This window comes from Suncus etruscus, chromosome 8 (genome assembly GCF_024139225.1).
Source record: "Suncus etruscus isolate mSunEtr1 chromosome 8, mSunEtr1.pri.cur, whole genome shotgun sequence".
NCBI classification, from domain to species: Eukaryota; Metazoa; Chordata; class Mammalia; order Eulipotyphla; family Soricidae; genus Suncus; species Suncus etruscus.
Window position 1 is genome coordinate 124,833,486 of NC_064855.1, and position 22,376 is coordinate 124,855,861.

Consider the following 22,376-nt stretch of genomic DNA (forward strand, 5'->3'; position numbering starts at 1 on the left):
TGGGAATCAAACCTCAGCCATCTCCTAGAGAACTGACCATTCACCAGGCTGATGCCTGGGTCCCTACCTCTGGGCTCCTGATGAAGAATTTTCCAAGTCTTATCGGAAAGAACACAGCAAGGACCTTTCCTACATGTGCTTTCGTTTGGTTTTAGTTTTAGGTGCTTTGTGCTGTGCTGCGTCTGCTTTTCTGTTTTGTCCGGAATTTTGTGCCACATTGGTGGTGCTCAGGCTTTTCCTTGATTCTACACACAGGGCTCTCTCCAGGTGACATAGGGGACACTAGCCTGTGCCTGGGATTGATCCATTCTGCACCCTCCCTGGCAGTATTGCTCAAGACCCGGGCATGCAGCTCAACTCTTGTCCTTTACTCTGCAGAGTCAGGCTCTGCAGCCACACTTGTCCTCAGTAAACCAGGTGTACTTCCAAAGCCTCCTTGTCTGCGGTCCCATGACTGTGGTTCTAATTGGGAAACAGGAACAAAGGATCTTTCTGGAAGCCATAGTTACTGGGAATTGGGTCATTTTCTTTTCTTGGGGAGGGGTCGAGCTTGGTCATACCTTTGGTGTTCAGAGTTTATTCCTGGCTCTGTACTCAGAAATTGCTCCTGGCAGGCTCAAGGGACCATATGGGATGCCGGGAATTGAACCAGCGTTTTTCTGGTGTTGACTACATGCAAGGCGAATGCCCTACTGCTGTGCTATTGCCCCGGCCTCTGTTGGATCATTTTGACCTGCACCAGGAAGAATTTGGGTGTGAACCATGAGTGCTGACATCTCCAAATGCAGGTTTGATTCACTCACTGGACCCTGAATTTACCTTTTCGACATTTGTATCCTGGGCAGAGATGGGCTCTGGCAGCAGGAGGGGCTAGTGTGTTTTGGGGCCACATCCAGAGTTGCTGTTTTAGCTCCTTTGGCTTTGTAGTCTTGATTTCATCCACCAGTGTTGTGTGAATCTAATGCAGGGGTCCTCAAACTTTTTAAATAGAGGGCCAGTTCACTGTCCCTCAGACCATTGGCGGGTCTATCTATAGTAAAAACAAAACTTATGAACGAATTCTTATGCACACTACATATATCTTATTTTGCAATGAAGAAACAAAACAGATACAAACAATGCAAATACAATATGTGGCAGGGACCTGGAATCCCTCTGGGTCTCTAAGGGATCCTCTCTGACACCCTCCTTTGTGTGCTTAGAGCTTGGTGACCTTCCCTGATGTGGCCATGAGCTTCTCCCCAGAGGAGTGGGCATGCCTGGACGTTTCTCAGAAGAAGCTCTACAAAGATGTGATGCTGGAGACCTACGAGCACCTGCAGGCAGTAGGTGAGCGCTGCCCTGGCCCTGGGTAGGTGCTGTGGGCTACAACCTGGGATGACAGGGAGGTGCCTGGATCTACAGAAATATGGGCTCAACAGGGGACATGACATGATTCTGCTGAGCTCAAGTTCAAGCCCTTCCCTACTATTCTATTTTTTTTTTTGTTTTCAAAGTTTTTCTTTATTTTGGTTTTGGGCCACACCCAGCAGCGCTCAGGAGCTAGTCCTGGCTCTGCTCAGAAATATCTCCTGGCAGGCTAAGGGGACCACATGGGGTGCTGGCAGTCAAACCTGGTCCTGTCCCAGGTTGGACAAAAGCCCTATGGCTCTGCTATCTCTGGCTTTATTTCTCAGATGAATCCAACTTTATATTTGTAAATGTCTTTTCAGTGACTAGCGATATACATTGTTTCACGGGTTTGCCATATCTGGGCCAAAATGGATTTGATCCCTGACTCTACATATGCCCTCCTAACAGTGTGCCCCCTGAGCACAGACCCAAAGGTCTACCCTGAGTTTGGCCAAAAGTGTTGTGATTTCATGAACCGGGTGATCTTAGCCTCTGGACTCTGATTCAAGGATCATTCCTGACGGGTTTTGGCATCATCTTAGTTGCTAGTGATGATCCATGGGTTGTCTTGTTTATGGTCACATGTTCTCCTCTCTACTATTCTTTGAATCCTAATGAGATGCAAAATTTATGGGTGAGTTCATTTCTTTTCATTATTTCAAAAGTTCCACTTGGTAGTAGATCCTGGGGTCTTCCCAGTGCTTACTGGGACATTGTTTTGGGCTGGTATCAAATCTGATGTTCCTGCATACAGATCATGTTAACCAATACATTGCATCCTTTCTCAGGCCACAGACAATTTGACTTTTTCGTTTGTTTTTGTTTTTGTACTACACAGGCATTCCAGTGTAGTAAGACATACTTTTTGAATGAAAGTTTTTCTGTCTAGGGAATATATACACAGAAGAGGGATTGCCTAGTCATATGGCAGCTTAATTTTGAGGACAGTGAGAACCTTCCATACTGTTTTCCAAAGAGGTTGGATCAGGCAGCATTCCCACGTGGAGCAGAGGAGAGTTCCTTTCTGACCACAGTCCCACCAGCAGAGACTGTTCCCAGTAGTTTTGATGTGTGCTGTCTTCACTGGTGTTAGATGATATCTCATTATTGTCTTGATATGGAATTCCCTAATGATAAGTGATTGTAAAATAAAATCCACAAGTTGTGAAATCACCCCTTAAGCAGAGTAGCGTCAAAGAAATAACCCAAGCTAGTCAGATGAGAGTAATGGCTTCTCTAGGTCTCTGCCAGAGCCCAAAACCAGTACTCTATTTTCTTTTATTAAACCAATTCCCAATACACCAATAGGGGGAAGGTTGAGAGTAATCCAGGAGGGCTTTGTATATCAAAAGAGAGATTTAAGGGAAAAAGGACAATGGGGGAATGCCTTTTTGTTTTGGGTTAATAGCTGGGTGCCATGTCACAATTTCACCTTCCTGTTTAGAGCACAACAAAAATAGGAAAAGCTGGGGCCAGAGAGATAGCATAGCGGTAGCGCGTTTGCCTTGCAAGCGCTGACCCAGGACCATGGTGGTTCGAATCCTGGCAACCCATATGGTCCCCCGTGCCTGTCAGGAGTGATTTCTGAGCCGAGAGCCGGGTGTGCCCCGCCCCCCCCCCCAAATAGGAAAAGCTATAAGTTTTGTTCTACTGTTCTCTGCCAGTCAGGAACCCTATATCAGAAGTTATAAAAATGGGTATTTTGCAATAGGCACAGTAAAAGTTGGCTATAAAATCACCAAAGGTCGGGCCCAGAGAGATAGCACAGCGGCGTTTGCCTTGCAAGCAGCCTATCCAGGACCAAAGGTGGTTGATCCGAATCCCGGTGTCCCATATGGTCCCTCGTGCCTGCCAGGAGCTATTTCTGAGCAGACAGCCAGGAGTAACCCCTGAGCAACGCTGGGTGTGGCCCAAAAACCAAAAACCAAAAAAAAAAAAAAAGAATCACCAAAGGTCAGATTGTGCATACATATTCTCAAAACAATCCATTTATTTCATATCTTTGTTTTAAAATATTTATTTCATAGACTTCTCTGAACATAAACATTAGAACCTTTCTGCAAGTACACTGAACTTGAAAATGCTTAAGCATTCTTACACCAAGCACTGTTATAAGAGTCTAGAACATTTGAGTTTCTTCTCATACATCTCAAACAAAATCACAAGAACATTTCTGCAGATATATATAGTTTAAAAGTAAGTTTGCTAAAATTCTTTGTGTGTGTGTGTGTGTGTGTGTGTGTGTGTGTGTGTGTGTGGTTTTTGAGTCACACCCGGCAGTGCTCAGGGGTTACTTCTGGCTCCATGCTCAGAAATTGCTCCTAGCAGGCACAGGGGACCATATGGGACGCCAGGATTCGAACTGATGACCTTCTACATGAAAGGCAAATGCCTTACCACCATGCTATCTCTCCAGCCCTGCTAAAAAACGTTCTTATTATGACCACTGTAATAAGAGTAATAGTAATAAGAATATAGTATTTGAAGTTCCTTTTCCATAGACTTCTGTGGACAAAGACATTAGAACATTCAGACATAATTGGTGAATAAGTTGCTAAATAATATACACAAACATCATAGCAATTAGGAAACATTCACTAGGATAGCTGAGAACTTTTAAAAATCTAACGTTTTGCCTTTCTTTGGAACTATGCAAAGTGATATTCAACCATTAAGGTTGAATGCTTGTTTGCAGAGGGTATAGAGCAAAACAGAAGCTATTAGAATCTATACAGGAAGAACATACAGTTTAATCAGCAATATAATGACAGATGCAACTAGGATCAATAGATTAACCTATGAACAGTTTCTCCCCAGTTTGGTCTTCTGCTGGGCTTGGATCCTCCATCTTCTCCTTCTATAGTAGGCTGGTGAGGTCATCTGGGATGGAAATGCCTTCAGTTCCTGAGCTGGAATCTGGGTGGCAGACCCGTTTATCTCCCTGCTATTATTAATGTTTCCCTCAAATGGAGCTTTCTCTTTGGCTTCTATAGCATCAATGACATCGATATGTTGGGTGGGCCAAGGTCCTCACACAAAACACTTTAGTAGAAGAAAGGTGGTAGGGTCTCAGTCTCTGGGATGCTACTCCGTCTTCAGCTCTTTCCCATCACTGCCTGCTTCTGCCTGACAGGGTCTCTAACACATTCAGAGCAGGGCCAGTGTCCACCAATGTTCCGGTGATGGGCACTGCACAGCACCATCGTGTGGTCTTCTTGGGTCGTGGGTCTCTGGAGGTCAGTTGAAATAAAATCTCCAGTGTTGTGAAATCACCCCATGCACCATAATTCTACCTACCTCCCCCTCCCCCCACATGCAGACAGGTTTGAAGAAGCAGGGTAGTGGTGAAGAAATAAAAACAAGCTAGTCAAGAGAGAGTAAAGGAGTCAGTGGTCTGCCAGAGCCAAAAGTCAGAACTCTTCTTTCTTTTATTAAGCCAATTCCAAGTACACCAGGAGGGGGAAGGTGGGGAGTAATCCAGGTGGGATCTACATATCAAAACATTTATTGGGGCCCGTGTGGTGGCGCTAGAGGTAAGATGCCTGCCTTGCCTGCGCTAGCCTAGGACGGACCTAGGTTTGATTCCCCAGCATCCCACATGGTCCTCCAAGTCAGGCGCGATTTCTGAGCTCATAGCCAAGAGTAACCCCTTAGCGTCACTGGGTGTGGCCCAAATACAAAAAAAATATATATATATATATATATATTTATGGGAAAGAGGAAGATGGGGGAGCACCTTTGTTTTGGGTTAATAGTTGGGTGTCCTCTTACAGTTTTAGTTCTTGGGCCACAAACAGAGGTGCTCAGGGGCAACTCCTGGCTCTGCACTCAGAAATCACTCCTGGCAGACTGGGAGACCATCTGCGATACTGGGTATCAAACTTGTTTCCATCCAGGATTTGTTGTGTGCAAGGCAAACAACTGCCACTGTGCTATCACTGATCCCATTGGACAGTATTTTAAATGGGATAGACTCTTCGATCTCTTTCTCCTCTGAGTCATTATTTGTATAAAGGAATGCAACTGTCTTTGTCTCCTGTCACTTTGCTGTATTGGTTTATTGTTTCTAGGAGCTTTAGTGTGGGCTCTTTAGGGTCTTTGATGTATAGTACCTTGTTATCTGCAAATATAGTTTCAGTTCCTCCTTTCTGATTTGGATTCTTTGATTTCCTTCTCCTGTCTGATTGCTATTATTTGGACTTCTAATACTATGATGAATAAGAGTGAAGGCAGAGGACATCCTTGCCTAGTGCCTGACCCTAGTGGAAATGCTTTCAATTTTTTGCCATTAAGAATAATGTTGACTGGGCCGGAGAGATAGCATGGAGGTAAGGCGTTTGCCTTTCATGCAGAAGGTCATCGGTTCAAATCCCGGCGTCCCATATGGTCCCCCGTGCCTGCCAGGAGCAATTTCTGAGTATGGAGCCAGGAATAACCCCTGAGCACTGCCGGGTGTGACCCAAAAATCACAAAAAAAAAAAAAAAAAAAAAAAAAAGAATAATGTTGACTGAGTCATTTTTATAGGTAGCTATTACTATCTTGAGGAAATTTCCTTCATACCTATTTTGTTGAGGGTTTTCTTCATGAATAGGTGTTGGATTGTGTCGAATGCTCACTCTGCAACGATAGATATGATCATGTGATTTTTATCCTTCCTTTTACTGATGTGTATGATATTGATTTATTTGTGTATATTGATTCATCCTTGCATTTCTGAAATATAAAACCCACTTGGTCATGATTATAATCTTTTTGATGTGTTGTTGGATTTGGTCTGCTAAGATTTTTTTAAGGATTTTTGCATCTTTGTTCATAGTGAGATTGGTAAGTAGTTTTCTTTCTTGGTAATACCTGTCAGCTTTGAGAATGAGTGTGATATTAGCCTCATAGAAGGAATTTGGGAAGATTCCCATCTTTTCGATATTTAGGATAGTCAGTGGTAACTCATCTCTAAATGTTTTATAAAATTCACCTGTAAACCCACCTAGTCCTGATGGGAATTTCTTAATTACTGTTTCAATTTCCTTATTTGTGATAGGCCTGTTTAGGCTTTTTACTTCCTCACTCGGTATTGGAAGATATTTTTCCAGAAACTGTCCATTTCTTCTAGGTTCTCTAGCTTAAGTGACTACAGTTGTTCATAATAAACTCCTTTGATGCCTTGGATTTCTTGGGGGTGCTGTTGTAATCTCTCCCCTTTCATTTCTGTTCCAATTTATTTGAATATTTCCCTTTTTTTCCTTGTGAGTCTTGCCAGCGGTTTGTCTGTCTTGTTTATTTATTAAAAAAAAGAACAAACAAACAGCTCTTCCAGGTGCCAGAGAGATAGCATAGAAGTAAAGCGTTTGCCTTTCCTGCAGAAGGTCATCAGTTCGAGTTTCGGCATCCCATATAGTCCCCTGTGCCTGCCAGGAGCAATTTCTGAGCATGGAGCCAGGAGTAACCCCTGAGCACTGCCAGTTGTGACCCAACCCCCCACACACAAATAAATAAATAAATAAAATAAATTAAAAAAGCAGCTCCTGGTCTCATCAATTCTTGTGTTGTTTATATTGATCCTATATTGTTGATTTCTGCTCTGGTTATATCATTTCTTCTGCTTGTGTTTGGGTTCCTTTGCTGTTGGTTGTCCAGATATTTAAGGTGTCTCTTTAGGTTGTTGATTTTGTCTTTTTCTTTCCTCATGTAGGCTTCTATTACTATGAGTTTCCCCTAATTACTGCTTTAGCTCTGTCCCATAGATTTAGTCAGTTTTTTTCTTCATCATCATTCATCTCAAGGAATCTCTTTATTCCTTGATTTCCTCTTTGATCCAAGTTTTTTTTGAGCAGCACGTTGTTTAGTTCCCAGGGGTTAGGTTTTCTCCACATCTTTTTACAATCAATCTTGATCTCTGTGGCATCATGGTCTGATATGGTGCTCGGTATAATTTTTATATTTGTGAGCTTATGTATGTTAAACTTGTGTCCTGAAATATTTCTTCTAGAGAAGGTTCCATGTGTGCTTGGATGTGTAGAAGAATGTGTGTGAAGAATGTGAATTCAGCTTTTTGAGGAGAAATGGTCCTGTATAGATCCATCAGTCCTACTTCTTCTAGTTTCTCATTTAGGGCTCTTATGTCTTTGCTAGTGTTCCGACTAGTGGATCTGTCTACCAGAGATAATGGTGTTGAAATCTCCCACTACTATCATGTTTCCATCCATATGTTTTTCTAGGTTTGTGAGTAAAAGCCTTATATATTTCTCTGGCTCTACATTTGGTGCATAATGTTGATCAGGGTTAGTACTTCTTGGTCTATTCTTTCCCTGATCAATAAGTAGTGTCCATCTTTGTCTCTAAGTACTTTAGTAAGGTTAAATGCAGTTTGGTCTGATGTAAGTATGGCTGTCCCAGCTTTTGTTTGTTTTTTAGTAGCTTATATAATTTTCTATCCTTTTATTCTAAATCTTTGTCTATCTTGAACTTTGAAGTGTGTTTCCTGCAGGCAGCAGGTGGCTGGGCTTTATTTCCTGATATGAGCTGCTACTCTGTGCCTTTTGCTGGGAGAGTTTAGTCTGTTAACATTTATGGAAGTGATTGACAGATAGGATTCCTGTGCCATTATATTGTGTAGAGTTGTTGTTACAATTGGGTATTTGGTTAATGTAATTGTTCTTTGAGTAGTTCATTTAGAGTCAGTTGTTAGCATGAATTTTGCAAGCTCAATTTTGTTCGAGAATGTTTGTTAACCCTCCCTCTCACATAAATGAGCGTTTGTTCAGTAGTGAACTCTAGGTTGAAAGCTTCTTTCATTTAATACTTTGAATATGTTATTCCACTTCTTTTGCTTGGGTTGTTTTAAATGAGAGATCTGGTGATTCTTTAACTTTATTTAATTATTTATTTACTAATTTATTCGTTGGACCACACCCTTCAGTGCTCAGGGACTACTCCTGGCTCTGCACTCAGAGATCTTCCCTGGCAGGCTGGGGAACCACATGTGATGCTAGGAATCGAACCAGGTCCCTCCCCAGTCGATCTACATGTAAGGCAAATGACGCTCAGGGGTTACTCCTGACTATCATCTCAGAATTTACCCCTGGCTTGGGGGGACCATATGGGACGCTGTGGGGTGAAACCGTGGTCCATCTTAGGTTAGCCGTGTGAAAGGCAAACGCCCTACCACTTGCTCCACTGCTCCAGCTCCTCCCTAGTTTGATTCTTAGGTTCTTTTCTTTATACTTAAAGTTGTTCCAACTGTACTGCTTTAAAGAGTCCGTCTCTCTCTCTCTCTCTCTCTCTCTCTCTCTCTCTCTCTCTCTCTCTCTCTCTCTCTCTCTCTCTCTCTCTCTCTCTGCCATTTGGATTACTATATGCTATGCTGCTTTTCTGTTGGGGTCTATTTTGTTGGCACTGTTTTTGCCTCTGATTTGTATAGCAGCCTCTTTCCAGAGAGTTGAAATTTCTCTGTTGTTCTCTCTCACTGGTTTTTCTTCTTTCACTTTTTCCTCCCACTGGTATTTCTTATCATTCGGAGATCATTTCCTTTGTCTTTGTTCAATAGGTACCTTACATTTTCTTCCAATGATTTGTCTGTCCTTTGTTTTTGTTTGCTTATTTGTTTGTTTTTGTTTTGTTGTTTTTGGGTCACACCCGGCAGCACTCAGGGGTTACTCCTGCTCAATGCTTAGAAATCACTCCTGGCAGACTTGGGGGACCATATGGGATGCTGGGATTCGAACCACCATCCTTCTGCATGCAAGGCAAACACCCTATCCATGCTGTCTCTCCAGGCTTGTCCTTTCTTTTTTGACTTCTTTATTAACGCTGGCTTGCATTTTGTATTTGACTTTGTACAATTCTCTAGCTGTGTATATCTGATATTGTGACTTGCTAACATGTTTTTTTATTTCCTTCAGTTCCATTTGTATGGATTCCGTCACCTTCTGAAAGAGTTCTTTGAATTGGTTGAATTGTTCGTCTATAGATAGCTTATGTTCACCAGCTAGTAACTCCTTGGTTTCTGCTGCTGAAAACTTAAGTGTTGATTTTAGGTGCTCAACTATAAGGCTCAGGTGTTTTGGTGAATGTGGAAATTTGCCAGGATTTCTCTCCAAATCCCAACTACAGGTTCCTTAGTTTTCCCATTGTTCTTTGCATTTGGTGGGTTGGAATGCTGTAGTTGCAGGGTGTTTAAGAAAGTGATCTATTGGATGGATTGCATAAAAAGTGGCTAGTGGTATATCTGCTTTAGAGGTTATTTTTCTAAAACAAGTGAGATTATCTGAGTACAATAAAAAAATTGCAACTGATCCATTGGTTTGTTCAACTGGGCTTTTAGATGTGTATTTTCTAGGAAAAAGAAGTGCTAGGTCCAATAAGCCAGGAAATATATGATGTACATTGAAATGTTCTTACACAAATGCACCAACATCCTTGTAGTTTAGGAAAAGGAGGATTGGTGGGAGGGCCCAAAGGGTCCCTGTCTCCACTCTGACACAGACCAGAAATCCTGAAATGGCACAGGAGGGAAAAGGGATGAGGACCAGAAGCAAGCCTCCAGCCTCCTCTTTTTAAGATAACTTTGGGCTTTAGCAGTTCTTGGTTTTACTCCCGGCTTTTCACTCATTGCTCACTCCCTGAGGGTCTCAGGGAAGTACAGAGGGTGCCAAGGTCAAATGAAGAGTGGCCATGTGTAAAACCAGTACTGACCTGTTGCTCCCCCATCCCTCTGCTGTATTATCCAGTCCCCTCAATGAAACTCTTATTTTATCCTATTCTCATCTCTGTAATAACCAACATGCATATGGTAGCAGCGATTCTGTTCTTCGTTTGTTCAATGATCTGATCATTTTCATTAGGGAGCCAGACTCATGTATGGACTGCTGTGCCCTTCATTGTTTCTAACCCAAGATTGTCCTTCTGCAGCAGGGTATTTTGGGGTAAAGCCTGCGCTAATCACCTGGTTAGAAGGAGGAGTCCTGGGGAGGCTGCCACGAAGCCTGTTTACCTGTGAGTGTGGAAAGAGCCTACTGGGCTCACAGTTTGGTTTGGATATGGATTGTCATGGGCCTGTGTGAGATGGGGGCCCTGGGCTTGGGCCTTGGGACTCCCAGAGCATTGGTGCATGACCTCTTTTGCTCCTTTTCAATTCCCTTGTTGTTGAGTCCCAGAATAATCTGTAACTTTGTTATCTTGCCTTTGCTCTTTTGGTTCTGTGTCTGTGGGTGTTTAGAACAGATCCTGAGATTCCTTCACTCCCTGTTGTGCTCTCAGTGTGTTTGCACAGCCCCATGTCAGGGTGCCCTTCTCAGGTCCTCCTGTCTTTTTTTCTTTGCTCTCTTAATCATTATGGGGTTTTTGATATCCCCTGCAATATATCTTCGCTGTTAACTTGGCTGGGTATTTGTGAATCCAAGAACAGTCCCCAGAATGAGAAATTACTTCCCATCCCCTTGTCCCCTTTCGGGGGAAGACCTTGATAATATTTATCCACAGCAAATAATAATCCACACAGACAAGAAGGATAGGGTGTAAAAGATCGGGCAAGGAGAGCCAGAGAATCCTCCTGCAGCCAGCAGCTTTCACAGAAGGACCCCTCTCCTCTCTCCCTCAAGCTATTTATTCTCAACTCCACAGCGCCCCACCTGGAAGGGCTAGGTGGGGCAATAGTCACAGAACAATCCTAAGGAAACACTTTTATATACAATTCCAAGAATCATCTTATGGAAACTTTTTCATATGCTACAATTTCCCCCTTTTTTTTGTAAAGAAACAGTAATAATGTACAGAAGTAATATTTTTCATAATTGTAAAAATAATAACTAAGCAATTGTAAAAGAGTGGCTGTTTGCATAAGTGCATCACGGAAAAAAGTATAGAAAAAAAATTTTTTTAACCTAACACAGGGTGTTCAAAACCAGAAACAAATGTAAAGGAATCAACTACAAGCTCCAGAGTAGAATAAAATCTACAGCGTCCAAGATAATCAATTCCGAGTAAGTATTTCCTTGGAAAAGCAGAAGTCAAGTATGAAATTCCAAGATTCAGGACCTAATAGGCCATGGGGAGCTCCCGGGGCAATCACAAAGCCCGAAAGTAATTCGGAGACAGAGATCCTTAGATGAGATGCTCACAAGGCTGCTTATCAGGCGAGAAGAAACACATTTTCCATTCCAGTCCAGTTTGAGTAGAAGAAAGCCCATCTTTGGAGGCAGTGAATTAGGCCCCTATTTCGGAGGAAGAGGCACACACACACCTGCACAATGGGCGCCAAAGTAAAGAAGATCCATAGGTACTTGAATTCAATCCAAGATGAGTTCTAGTTCAGTCAGCAGTTCATAAGAGGTCCGAAAATGAAGAACCATGTACGGCCGATAATTAGGTGGGAGCTTAAGTTCAAAACCAAAACAAAATGCTTAGGGCAGAGAACCTCCCCGTGTAAATGAAAAAATTGAGGGTCTATCCAAAATGGATAAAACCTACTAGTGCACCTGCTATTTTTTCCAATGATGCGCCCATGTAAAAGGCCAAAATACCAGCCAGGATTACAATCTAGCAACTTATTTATGACAGTATCTAACCCCTAATCCAAAGCAACAAAAGTAAAACCTTAATGAAATACCATATCAATTTTGAGAATTAACACCTACAATGTAAAAACATTAATTACAGTAATCAACAAAAGTGTAGAATCAAATATAACTTTACAGGATTACAATTATAAAACTACAAGAGCTGAAATTTCTCCCAAGTTCAAAAACCACTATGAAAAGATAGGGAGTCCAGAACTCCCAAAAGTCCGACCAAAGAAACTTGATGAGTCAGGGAAAGCAGTTGTAATTAGAAGCAGGATACAGCACTGCAACAGTTTACGATGTCTTTCTCAGTCAGAGATCAGGAGGCTTGTCATAGTGGGTGATGATTTGCACACGATGATTTGCATATGTGGAGGGATTCCTGAAAATAGACTGTTAGGGACTAGGAAAAAAAGAGGGAAGGATAAGTAAGAATAAATTGGGGAAGATAAAGTCAGGAAAAAAGAACTATATACAAAACATGTAAGACATACAGACACACAAGACATACATAAACATATTTCACAAAAACATGGCCATCACTCACTCATACTTACCAAAAAATGTTTGCTGGGAAGGATCCCAAATAGAGCAAAAACAAATAAACAAACAAAAAATTCAGCTGAATCAACAAAAAGCGCTTTAAAATACAATAGCCGGCAAACAGTTTAGATGAAAATCTTCAAGTTCACAGCAACAACAAAAGATGTATTTTTAAGGCATAGTCGAGTAAATCTGCAAGAGAATTTCATGCACAATATGACCAAGGAAACCAGTAATACAAGTAGAGACAAGTAATTCTATCGTAACCATAGATGATGAGCACTGTAAAGAGAGTCCACCTAGAAGGTACTGTTATGTCAAAATTATGAATTCACCTCCATCTTGAAGCCTAAATTGAGGCAAATAAAACAATGACGTTAGAGAGAAAGAGTGAAAGTTGTTAGATGAGTATATCTCAATATATTGCTATATAATACCTTAGTATGATGAGGAAGCTTTCTCTCGAGTGAGCCTGGATCAATAGTGGTATTAAGACATAAATACAGGGCCCGGAGAGATAGCACAGCGGTGTTTGCCTTGCAAGCAGCCGATCCAGGACCAAAGGTGGTTGGTTCGAATCCCGGTGTCCCATATGGTCCCCCGTGCCTGCCAGGAGCTATTTCTGAGCAGACAGCCAGGAGTAAGCCCTGAGCACCGCCGGGTGTGACCAAAAAACAAAAAAAACAAAAAGACATAAATACATCATACAAGCAACTACAATGGGGATTCATCATATTAAATCCTATTCAGCGGGAGTACCTGTGAAATGAATCATAAAGCATTAATGACAACTAACAAATAAAATAAATAATTATTAAGCATTTATAGTAGATCTCTGAGAAGTATAAAACAGGATGTATGCTGCTGTGGATTTTACCGATGCAGTAGGAATTTTCTTGATCTTCTTGTCATCAAAATTGATCCAGTGTTGTCTTAAGTCAATATTACAGTATGTTGTACAGTGTCCAAAGTGAAGTTTACCAAAATGATTAGACACTGATGATAGGGGCCGGAGAGATAGCATGGAGGTAAGGCGTTTGCCTTTCATGCAGAAGGTCATCGGTTCGAATCCCGGCGTCCCATATGGTCCCCCGAGCCTGCCAGGAGCGATTTCTGAGCATGAAGCCAGGAGTAACCCCTGAGCGCTGCTGGGTGTGACCCAAAAAAAAAAAAAAAAAGACACTGATGATAAGATGTATTTTTCAGTTTTGTAATCTTTTTCCTGAGTGAATTCTGCTAAGTTGAGGTCTTCTAAAGGAAAATCCACATAAGTGAGTAGTTTTTTAATTTGTTTGCCATCAAAAGCAAAACGTTTCAAATGAATTATTAATACTGGAGGTAATTTCCATAAGTATGTCCTCTTCAAAAAGTCCCTTTTACTGTTGCAGCTGTTACAATGAATTCTATTGTTATCTTTCAAATCTTCTTCTTTAAAGAATTCAACGAGGCATTCTTGTAACGTACATTTATCTGTAGGCTTGATTGCCAGGGACAACTGAACAAATGTCTCATATACCTCAGACTTTTGGTGACATGTGAGACACTGTAGTATAGATTTGAACTGTCCTTGAAAGAGGTCATATATAAGAGATTTGTGAGCCTTTTGGTGTTTAGGCCTAGATTGTTCATGTTTTTCATTGTCTATCAGGTGTATAGTTTTATCTGCTATTGAATTTTCAGTAAGCAAATCCTGATGTAGCTCCTCTATAAGGAACATCAATAATTCGTGAGGATCCTGTTGGTTGTGTCCGGCAAATTGGTCATTAAGTAAACCAATTGTTGCTTTGAAGTGTTCAGGATTGACATTCCTATGACATCCATCTCCCATGATTTTTATGAGATGACCGAATTGTTCTGCTAATTTACCTTTATGTCCACTTGGATTTTCTTTGTTAATGTCTTTTTTATAATGATCTTGATAAAAATACTGAGTTAAGTCTGAAATATTATACAGGCATTGTAATATTGAGTTCATATAGCATGAGTTACCTAAATTTTGTAATCCAGTAAATGTAGGTTTCTTTTTCTCTATTTGCATTCTGGAATGTAAGGGATTCTTACTCTTGTCTGCCTTATTCAAGGTATTGGGTGTAAACGTTAATCCCTTGTTTACTTTCCCAGAGGCCACAGCAGTGTTACAATTGTCAGTGTTTTGAGCATTTTGTGTGGGGGCAGGCTTGCAGTCCCAGCAACCTGATCCTGGTGGTTTGTACTAATTCGATTTCTGATGAGGCGTAAAGGGACCCAAAATTTCTTGGAGGGGTTGTCATTTGTACCAACATATGCATATCCCCTTCCTCTCAGAAGAAGATATCCAGCGATCCATTTTTCATCCTCTTTGATCCAAACCGGTATATGTGATGTTTCTTGTCTCTGAATATCTTCTTTAAAGTGTCTTTCCCCAGCAGTGTAACTTTCCCTTTGGGGTAAATTTAGGTAATAGTGTGAGAAGAGTCAAAGATAGCAGCTCAGTAGGTGCTAAACCTCTTTTTCTATTCTTTTGTAATTGAGTTTTTGTAATTGAGTGGGCTCTTTCCACAATGGCCTGTCCTTGGCAATTGTAGGGGATTCCTTTTAGATGTTTTATCTGCCATTCTTTACAAAAGAATTCAAAAGTTTTGCTGATATAGGCGGGTCCATTATCAGTTTTAATGGAATACGGAACACCCATAACTGAAAAGCATTGTAAAAGAAAACTGCAAACTGCCTTAGACTTTTGGGAAGACATAGAGATTGCCCAAATAAATCGAGAATAAGTGTCCACCACCACATGAAGATAATGTTTCTTTGGAAATAAATCTGTTTTAGTTACATCCATTTGCCACAGTTCATTAGACTGTAAGCCTCTTGGGTTTGCTCCTGCTATGTGAGTCTTTTTTGCTAATGGGGCACATATGTCGCACTTTTCTATAATTTCTCTAGCTTGCCTCCCATTGAATCTGGTAATTTACATGTAAGCGGCGAGCATTTGTGTGTAATGCTGTATGTTCTTCTGTAGGTGACTTGAATATAGGCATTGCCAACAAATCTGCAGTTTTATTTCCTTGAGCCATTGGCCCTGGAAGACCTGAGTGGGCTCTAATATGCGTGATGAAGATGGGTTCAGTTAGTTTTTGAATAAGCTGTTGTAATGTTTGTAGTAAATTCTGTATAATTGGGCTATGAGCATTGAGAGAGGCCGTGGCTATCACAGGACATAAATTTACCACATACAAAGAATCAGAAACAACATTCATGGCGTCAGATACATTTTCTAATAGGTAAATTAACGTTGCTAATTCAACTTTCTGTGCTGACTTATACTTGGTATCTATAGTTATTTTCATGTTTTCTCCAGTTATTCCACCTCTCCCCCCGCTGGACCCATCTATGTAAAAAACCTTCGCATTGGGGATAGGAGAGTCTCGAACGATTGGAGAAATAACAAACTGAGTCTTTTTCAAAAAGTCCCATGTCTTTCCTGGTGGATAATGAGAGGAAATTTCTCCTGTGAAATCTGAAAGGGCCCTTTGTAAAGATTCATTAAGAGGCAATATTGACTCAATTTCCTTTTTTGGTATTGGCAATACTAATATATCAGGGTCAAATCCTAGTAAAGATATAGATCTGAGTCTTGCTTTGATAATGAGTTCTGAAATTAAATCCAAATAAGAAATCACAGACCGAGGCTGTTTGTTATGTAAATATACCCATTCCAGAGGACCTGCCTGTTGCATCAATGCCCCTGTAGGGGTTTCTTTTGTAGGGAAAATTAATAAAGAAACCTTCTTTCCCGGGATGAATCTTGAGAGAAATGATTGTTGCAACCTGTTTAAGAAGAAGTCCAATTCATTTTTGGCCTCTATAGTTAAATTTCTCGGGCTGTCTAGGGCAGAATCACCCTCCAAAGTTTTAAACAAATTAGACAGTTCTGCATTTGGGATTCCTAGTGCAGGCCGGAGCCAATTCACGTCACCTAAAAGTCTCTGAAAATCATTAAGTGTTTTGAGGTTTTCTTTTTTGATGGAGATTTTTTGTGGACGTATAGCCGTTCGGTCCAAAATAAAACCCAAGTATTGATATGGTGGCATAGTCTGTATCTTTTCTAAAGCTATTTTCAGTCCTGCTGTTTGCAAACAGTCAATAACAAAAGAATATACTTCCTGTAGATCTGTTTTATTGTTCATTGTAATAAGAATATCATCAGTATAATGAAAGATCATGGCTGAGGAAATCTTTCTCTAGCAGGGCTCAAAATCTTATCTACAAAAAATTGACACATTGTTGGGGAATTCAGCATGCCCTGGGGGAGGACAGTCCATTGGAACCTCCGGCAGGGATGGGTATTGTTTATAGAAGGAACTGAGAATGCAAAACGGTGTTTATCATCTGGGTGAATAGGAATATGGTAAAAGCAGTCCTTCAGATCAATTATAATTAGTGGCCATTCCTTTGGGATAACTACAGGTGATGGTAAACCTGTTTGCAATTTTCCCATAGGTACCATAGATATGTTTACAGCTCTCAGATCCATCAACAGTCTCCATTTTCCAGACTTCTTTTGTATGGTAAATATAGGCGAATTCCATTGAGAAAATGAAGGCTCAATATGCCCTAATTTTAGCTGTTCTTCCACTAATTCTGTTAGCACCTTTAATCTATCAATTTTAAGGGGCCACTGACCTATCCAAATTGGTTCATCAGATTTTCATTTTATTTTTATCGGTGCTGGGTACTTTCTGTCAGTGGCCCCTATCAAAAATTCTGAGTTTTCATTTCAGGAGAAGTCCCAGACTCTTCTGAAGCTAATGGGATGTGGAATTCAGCTTTCCACTGTTTGTGTAGGTCGCGACCCCACAGAGAAGGTGAGAATGGGCCCACATGAGGTCTAATTATAGCCTTTTGATTTTCTGGGCTGTGAACTACCATAGTCCTTTTACTTAACAGACAGGAACTTAAGCCTCCCACTCCTTCAAGCGAGTATGGAATTTCTTGTAGAGGCCAATTTTCTGGCCATTCTTTATCAGAAATTACGGTAATTTGCGCCCCGGTGTCTATCATTCCATTAAAGGGTCGCCCCTGAAAGTGAAGTTTAATCATCGGATTTTCATCTTTAAATTTAGTAACCAGAGCGATAATTGGGTTATGGGCGGCCCCTGGATCTGTGCTTCCAAAACCTCCAATTCGTGTCTTATCTGAAGTTCCAAATTTGACATATGGCAATATAACTATCTGGGCAATTGCCTCTCCCTTTTTGAATGTCCAAGTATCCGGTACCGTAATTACTACAACAATTTCTCCCTTTGAATCTGAGTCAATGACACCTGTGGTTACTGATATACCCTTTACATTGAGGGAATTTCTGCCCAGAATTAATCCCATTGTGTCTGGGGGTGGCGGGCCTACAATGCCAGTCTTTAGCATGAAGGGACATGCTCCTGGGTAAATTGTAATGTCCTCTGGGCAAGTTATGTCGAGCCCAGCGCTCCCCGCAGTCGCATGAATTAATTCGCTAATTGTGAGCAATCTTGGGCTGGACTGGGAAGAAGTATGGTTTGCGGACTTTGCCCCTGATTTGCACGGGCCTGGGGATTGGCCCTGTAGGCGTTTCCCTGCATTGGATATGTGTGTCCCTGAGGAGCTTGATTTAACAAAAGACGACAATTTCTTCTGAAATGGCCCTGTTTTCCACAGTGGTAACAGAAGAATTGCCTCCTGGGTGTAGTGTTAAAACCAGTCCCTGTGTTATTATTAGGGAGATTTCCAGATCTGCAATCTTTAGCCCAGTGGCGACCTCTCTTGCATTTTGGGCAGAGACCAGGCTTTGGGGCGGCGCTTTTTCCCCGGGGGTAGAAGGACTTTGTTCCCTTAGTGACTGCAAAGGTTTGCACCGGATCCAGGTTTGCTGAAGAATGGGGCATATCATAAACATTTCTGCAGGCATGTAAAAAATCATTTAAGTCAGCGTTGTCCTGCAAAGGGGCCAATATCAATTTGCAGGTTGAATTCGCATTATGATAAGCCAAACTTTTTTCTAAATATTTTCTAACCTGCTTATCTTTGACTTGTATTTTCAAAGTATCTTTGAGTTTAGCTACAAATTCGATATATGGCTCATGTGGACCTTGGGTAATTCTTAAAAAGGTTCCTGCACCTGTGCTGTTCATATCAAGTTTTTCCCATGAGGATACTGCAATATCTTTAATTATGTTTAAGATTTCCTTAGGTAAAACAGCTTGTGCCTGAATATCTGCATATTGATTTTCTGCCATTAATAATTCATATGAGAGATTGACCCCTGCCACTCGTTTTTTGGTTCCATCCGGGTTATATAATTTGGATTTCACACCCTCCGCATAGAACATCTCCCATTCGGTTCGCTGTTTAGATGGCAAGCATATTTCAGCTTGTTTTTTAAATTCATGCAGTGTCCAAAGTGATTTTCGACACCAAAGTCTTAGCGTCTCCAGACAGTATGGAGAGGTTGGCCCAAATTCCTTACATGCTTTCTTAAACCGTTCCATGTCTTCTATTTCAAGGGGTTCATAAATTGGTCTATATACTGTTTGTAAAGGAACTGAGGCTGGATTAGCAGAAGTACTTTGCACCGGGCTCTGAGCCCTGACATGTGGAGCACTAGCCTGTGATTCGTCATCTGAGCTGGCACTATTATGTGATTCCATTCTGTGTACAGAATCCGGACTCACTTGTGGACTTAGCACCGGGGGTTGGCCATCAGTGTTAATATTTTGATTTGGGTCCTGAGTTTCTAAATTATGTTTCCGAGTAGATTTTTTGTTGGGAAAAATGCCTATATTTTTGATGGTGGTGCTAGATTTATCAGCCTGCACTTTGGCCTGGGGTTTCATTGGATAGATCTCCTTATTTTCCAGGCTGGTCTTAGCCTCACTTTTTCCACACTTTTTACTTCCAAAATAGCAGCCAATACCTATGCACACCATAACAATATTAGCAACCACAGAGATTCCACAAACTATGCCTAAGAGAGCCAACACAGGCGAGGCAAATATTTGAGTATCAATGTTCATTTGAACTATAGACCACAACCATCCAAAAGCAATGAATTTACCTATCATCCAGCCTATTTGTTTTAAATAGTATTGAAATATCCACTTGACAAACGCAGAACCAAAGAATTTGTAACAAGGTGGCACAATCAACATGGCTGACCATAGAAGCCATCCAAGGATCTCCAGAGGCAATTTCCAATAAAGCGTTTCACTTACAATTATTGAGGGTCCAGGTCCACCTGTTCCCGGCACCATTTGCAATATATCTTCGCTGTTAACTTGGCTGGGTATTTGTGAATCCAAGAACAGTCCCCAGAATGAGAAATTACTTCCCATCCCCTTGTCCCCTTTCGGGGGAAGACCTTGATAATATTTATCCGCAGCAAATAATAATCCACACAGACAAGAAGGATAGGGTGTAAAAGATCAGGCAAGGAGAGCCAGAGAATCCTCCTGCAGCCAGCAGCTTTCACAGAAGGACCCCTCTCCTCTCTCCCTCAAGCTATTTATTCTCAACTCCACAGCGCCCCACCTGGAAGGGCTAGGTGGGGCAATAGTCACAGAACAATCCTAAGGAAACACTTTTATATACAATTCCAAGAATCATCTTATGGAAACTTCATATGCTACAATCCCCAAAGAAGTGATTTTCTTTCCTTTTATTTTGAAGGTCACTCAGTGATAATAATTAGGGTTAATCTTGGCCCTATGCTTCAGAAATTACTCCTCATGGGCTTGGGGCACATTATGGCATGATGGAAGTTGAACTCAGGTCAGCCTCAAGGCAAACACACACCCCTCTGCTATGCTTTCTTCTAGCCCACTCAGAAATATATTTTTGTGTATATTTTAAACCATTTATGAGCAAGCCCAGCACAAAGCTAATGTAGATTTTGCCAAGCTCCTCACTATGGTGCTCCCAACCTGTCTTGCTTTTTCATATCAGCTTATTTAAAATCTGAAAACAACATGTATTCGCTCCACCTATGTTGCCGCTTCAACCAGGTTTCATTCAACTAATTTGTTTTAATAAATTTTTATTTAAGCACCATGTTTACAGAAATGTTCATAGTTGAGTTTTAGTCATAAATTGTACTACGCTGCCCTTCAACAATGCAACTTTCCTAGCATCAGTGTCCTCCATGTCCCTCCCCTGCAATACCCCACTCAGTCTAAGACTGGCACTCTGTTTCTCTTACATGATAGTTGTGCAGTTACTGCTCTGTGCTCACCACTCACTGTGGCAAGATTCTTATCAGGGGCTTGTCTTCGCAGTTCTCTGTCATTGTCTATTGTTTCTGGATATTATTATCATACCGTCTTATTTTTCTTATATTCCACAGATGAGTTTGACTATTTTGGCTATCCCTTGTCCTCTGATTCATAATATGATAATAATAATTTCCATGTCCATCCCCATATAAGCCAATTTTATGACTTCCTTTTTTTTCTAATAGCTGCACACCATTCCATTGCATAGCTGTACCACAGTTTCTCTAGCCACTTATCTGTTTGTAGGCTCCTGGGTTTCCCGATTCTGGCTAATGTGAATAGTGCTGCGGTGAACATAGTGTGAACGACATTTTTGCATTGTTTTTGTGTTCCTAAGATCTATATCTAGGAGTGGTACTAAGGATTATATGGGGGCTCAGTTTCCACTTTCTTTAGCCATATCCATGTTTTTCAGAAAGGCTTGCCTAGACAGCATTCTCACCAGCAGTGAGGCTTCTTTTCTCTCTCCATACATGCCCTGCTGGTTGTTCTCACTGTTTCGCAGAGGAGGTGCAGTGCAAGTGGAAGCTCCAGACACCTCTGGGTGTGGCCACAAAATCCAACCAAAAAGAAAAACCCACCAGACTATTTAGGAGCATGAAGATTTTGTCCTGCTTTTTCAACAAAATAAGGAAAGCTAGGGGAACAGACTTGAGCACAAGATAGAGCTATGGTTCAGACAGCCTTGTCAATATCTACTCTGACCAAAACCTTTCTTTCAGCAGAACTCAAGCCAGAAATCCATCCTTGTCCCTTCTGCTCTCTTACCTTCTCCAATCAGAACTTCCTCAGTCATCACATGAAACAAAGTCATCCCTCTTGGATCCTCTTGGAAACATCTGCAAGAAAGCCACCTCAATCAGAGAATTCCCGTCCATGTGATCAGAACCAATGGTGCCAGCATTCAAAGAATGACACATTTGAAAGTCAAAAGCATGAAGAAAGCTCCATACATTTGGCTAGTAGGATGAAGCATAGAAGAAATTCAATAGTGTTTCCTAGACTATTGAGCAGCCAAGTAGGTAGCGCTGGTAGACAGATGACAATGAAGGAAGACATTAACACAGGCCTGAAAGAAAATCCAAAGGTAGCTTCAGAGATAGACTTGCCAATAATTTTAAGAGACAAGTATGTAAGGCCTGAGAAAGGCTTCAGTGATGGATCAAATATCATCACACATCAAATGACTCACACAGGAGAGAAGCCTCATATTTACAGAGTGTGTGGACGAGGCTTTGGTCAGAGGTCAGTTCTTATCAGACACCAGAGGACGCACACAGGGAAAAAGCCCCATATTTGCAGGGAGTGTGGGCATAGCTTCAGTGTGAGGTTAAGTCTCATCGCACACCAGAGAGCACACACAGGGGAAAAGCCCCATGTTTGCAAGGAGTGTGGGCGTGGCTTCAGTGTGAGGTCACATCTCATCATACACCAGAGAAGACACACAGGGGAGAAGCCCCATGTTTGCAAGGAGTGTGGGCATGGCTTCAGTGTGAGGTCACATCTCATCATGCACCAGAGAAGACACACAGGGGACAAGCCCCATGTTTGCAAGGAGTGTGGGCGTGCCTTCAGTGTGATGTCAAGTCTCATCACACACCA

General features: G+C 41.5%; 1 protein-coding gene across 1 annotated transcript in view; it reads left to right on the top strand.

Moving 5' to 3' along the window:
• The first annotated feature begins 1,199 nt into the window (after positions 1 to 1,199).
• The window catches only part of LOC126016027 (histone-lysine N-methyltransferase PRDM9-like), a 22,742-nt gene continuing 1,565 nt past the window's right edge, over positions 1,200 to 22,376 (top strand). Inside the window, exons 1-4 of the mRNA XM_049778538.1 lie at positions 1,200 to 1,329; positions 10,301 to 10,384; positions 21,497 to 22,098; positions 22,294 to 22,376. The exon at positions 22,294 to 22,376 is cut by the window's right edge and continues 315 nt beyond it. Coding sequence (XP_049634495.1) covers positions 1,230 to 1,329; positions 10,301 to 10,384; positions 21,497 to 22,098; positions 22,294 to 22,376 — 869 coding nt within the window. The 5' untranslated portion in view covers positions 1,200 to 1,229. The remainder of the gene's footprint in view (positions 1,330 to 10,300; positions 10,385 to 21,496; positions 22,099 to 22,293) is intronic.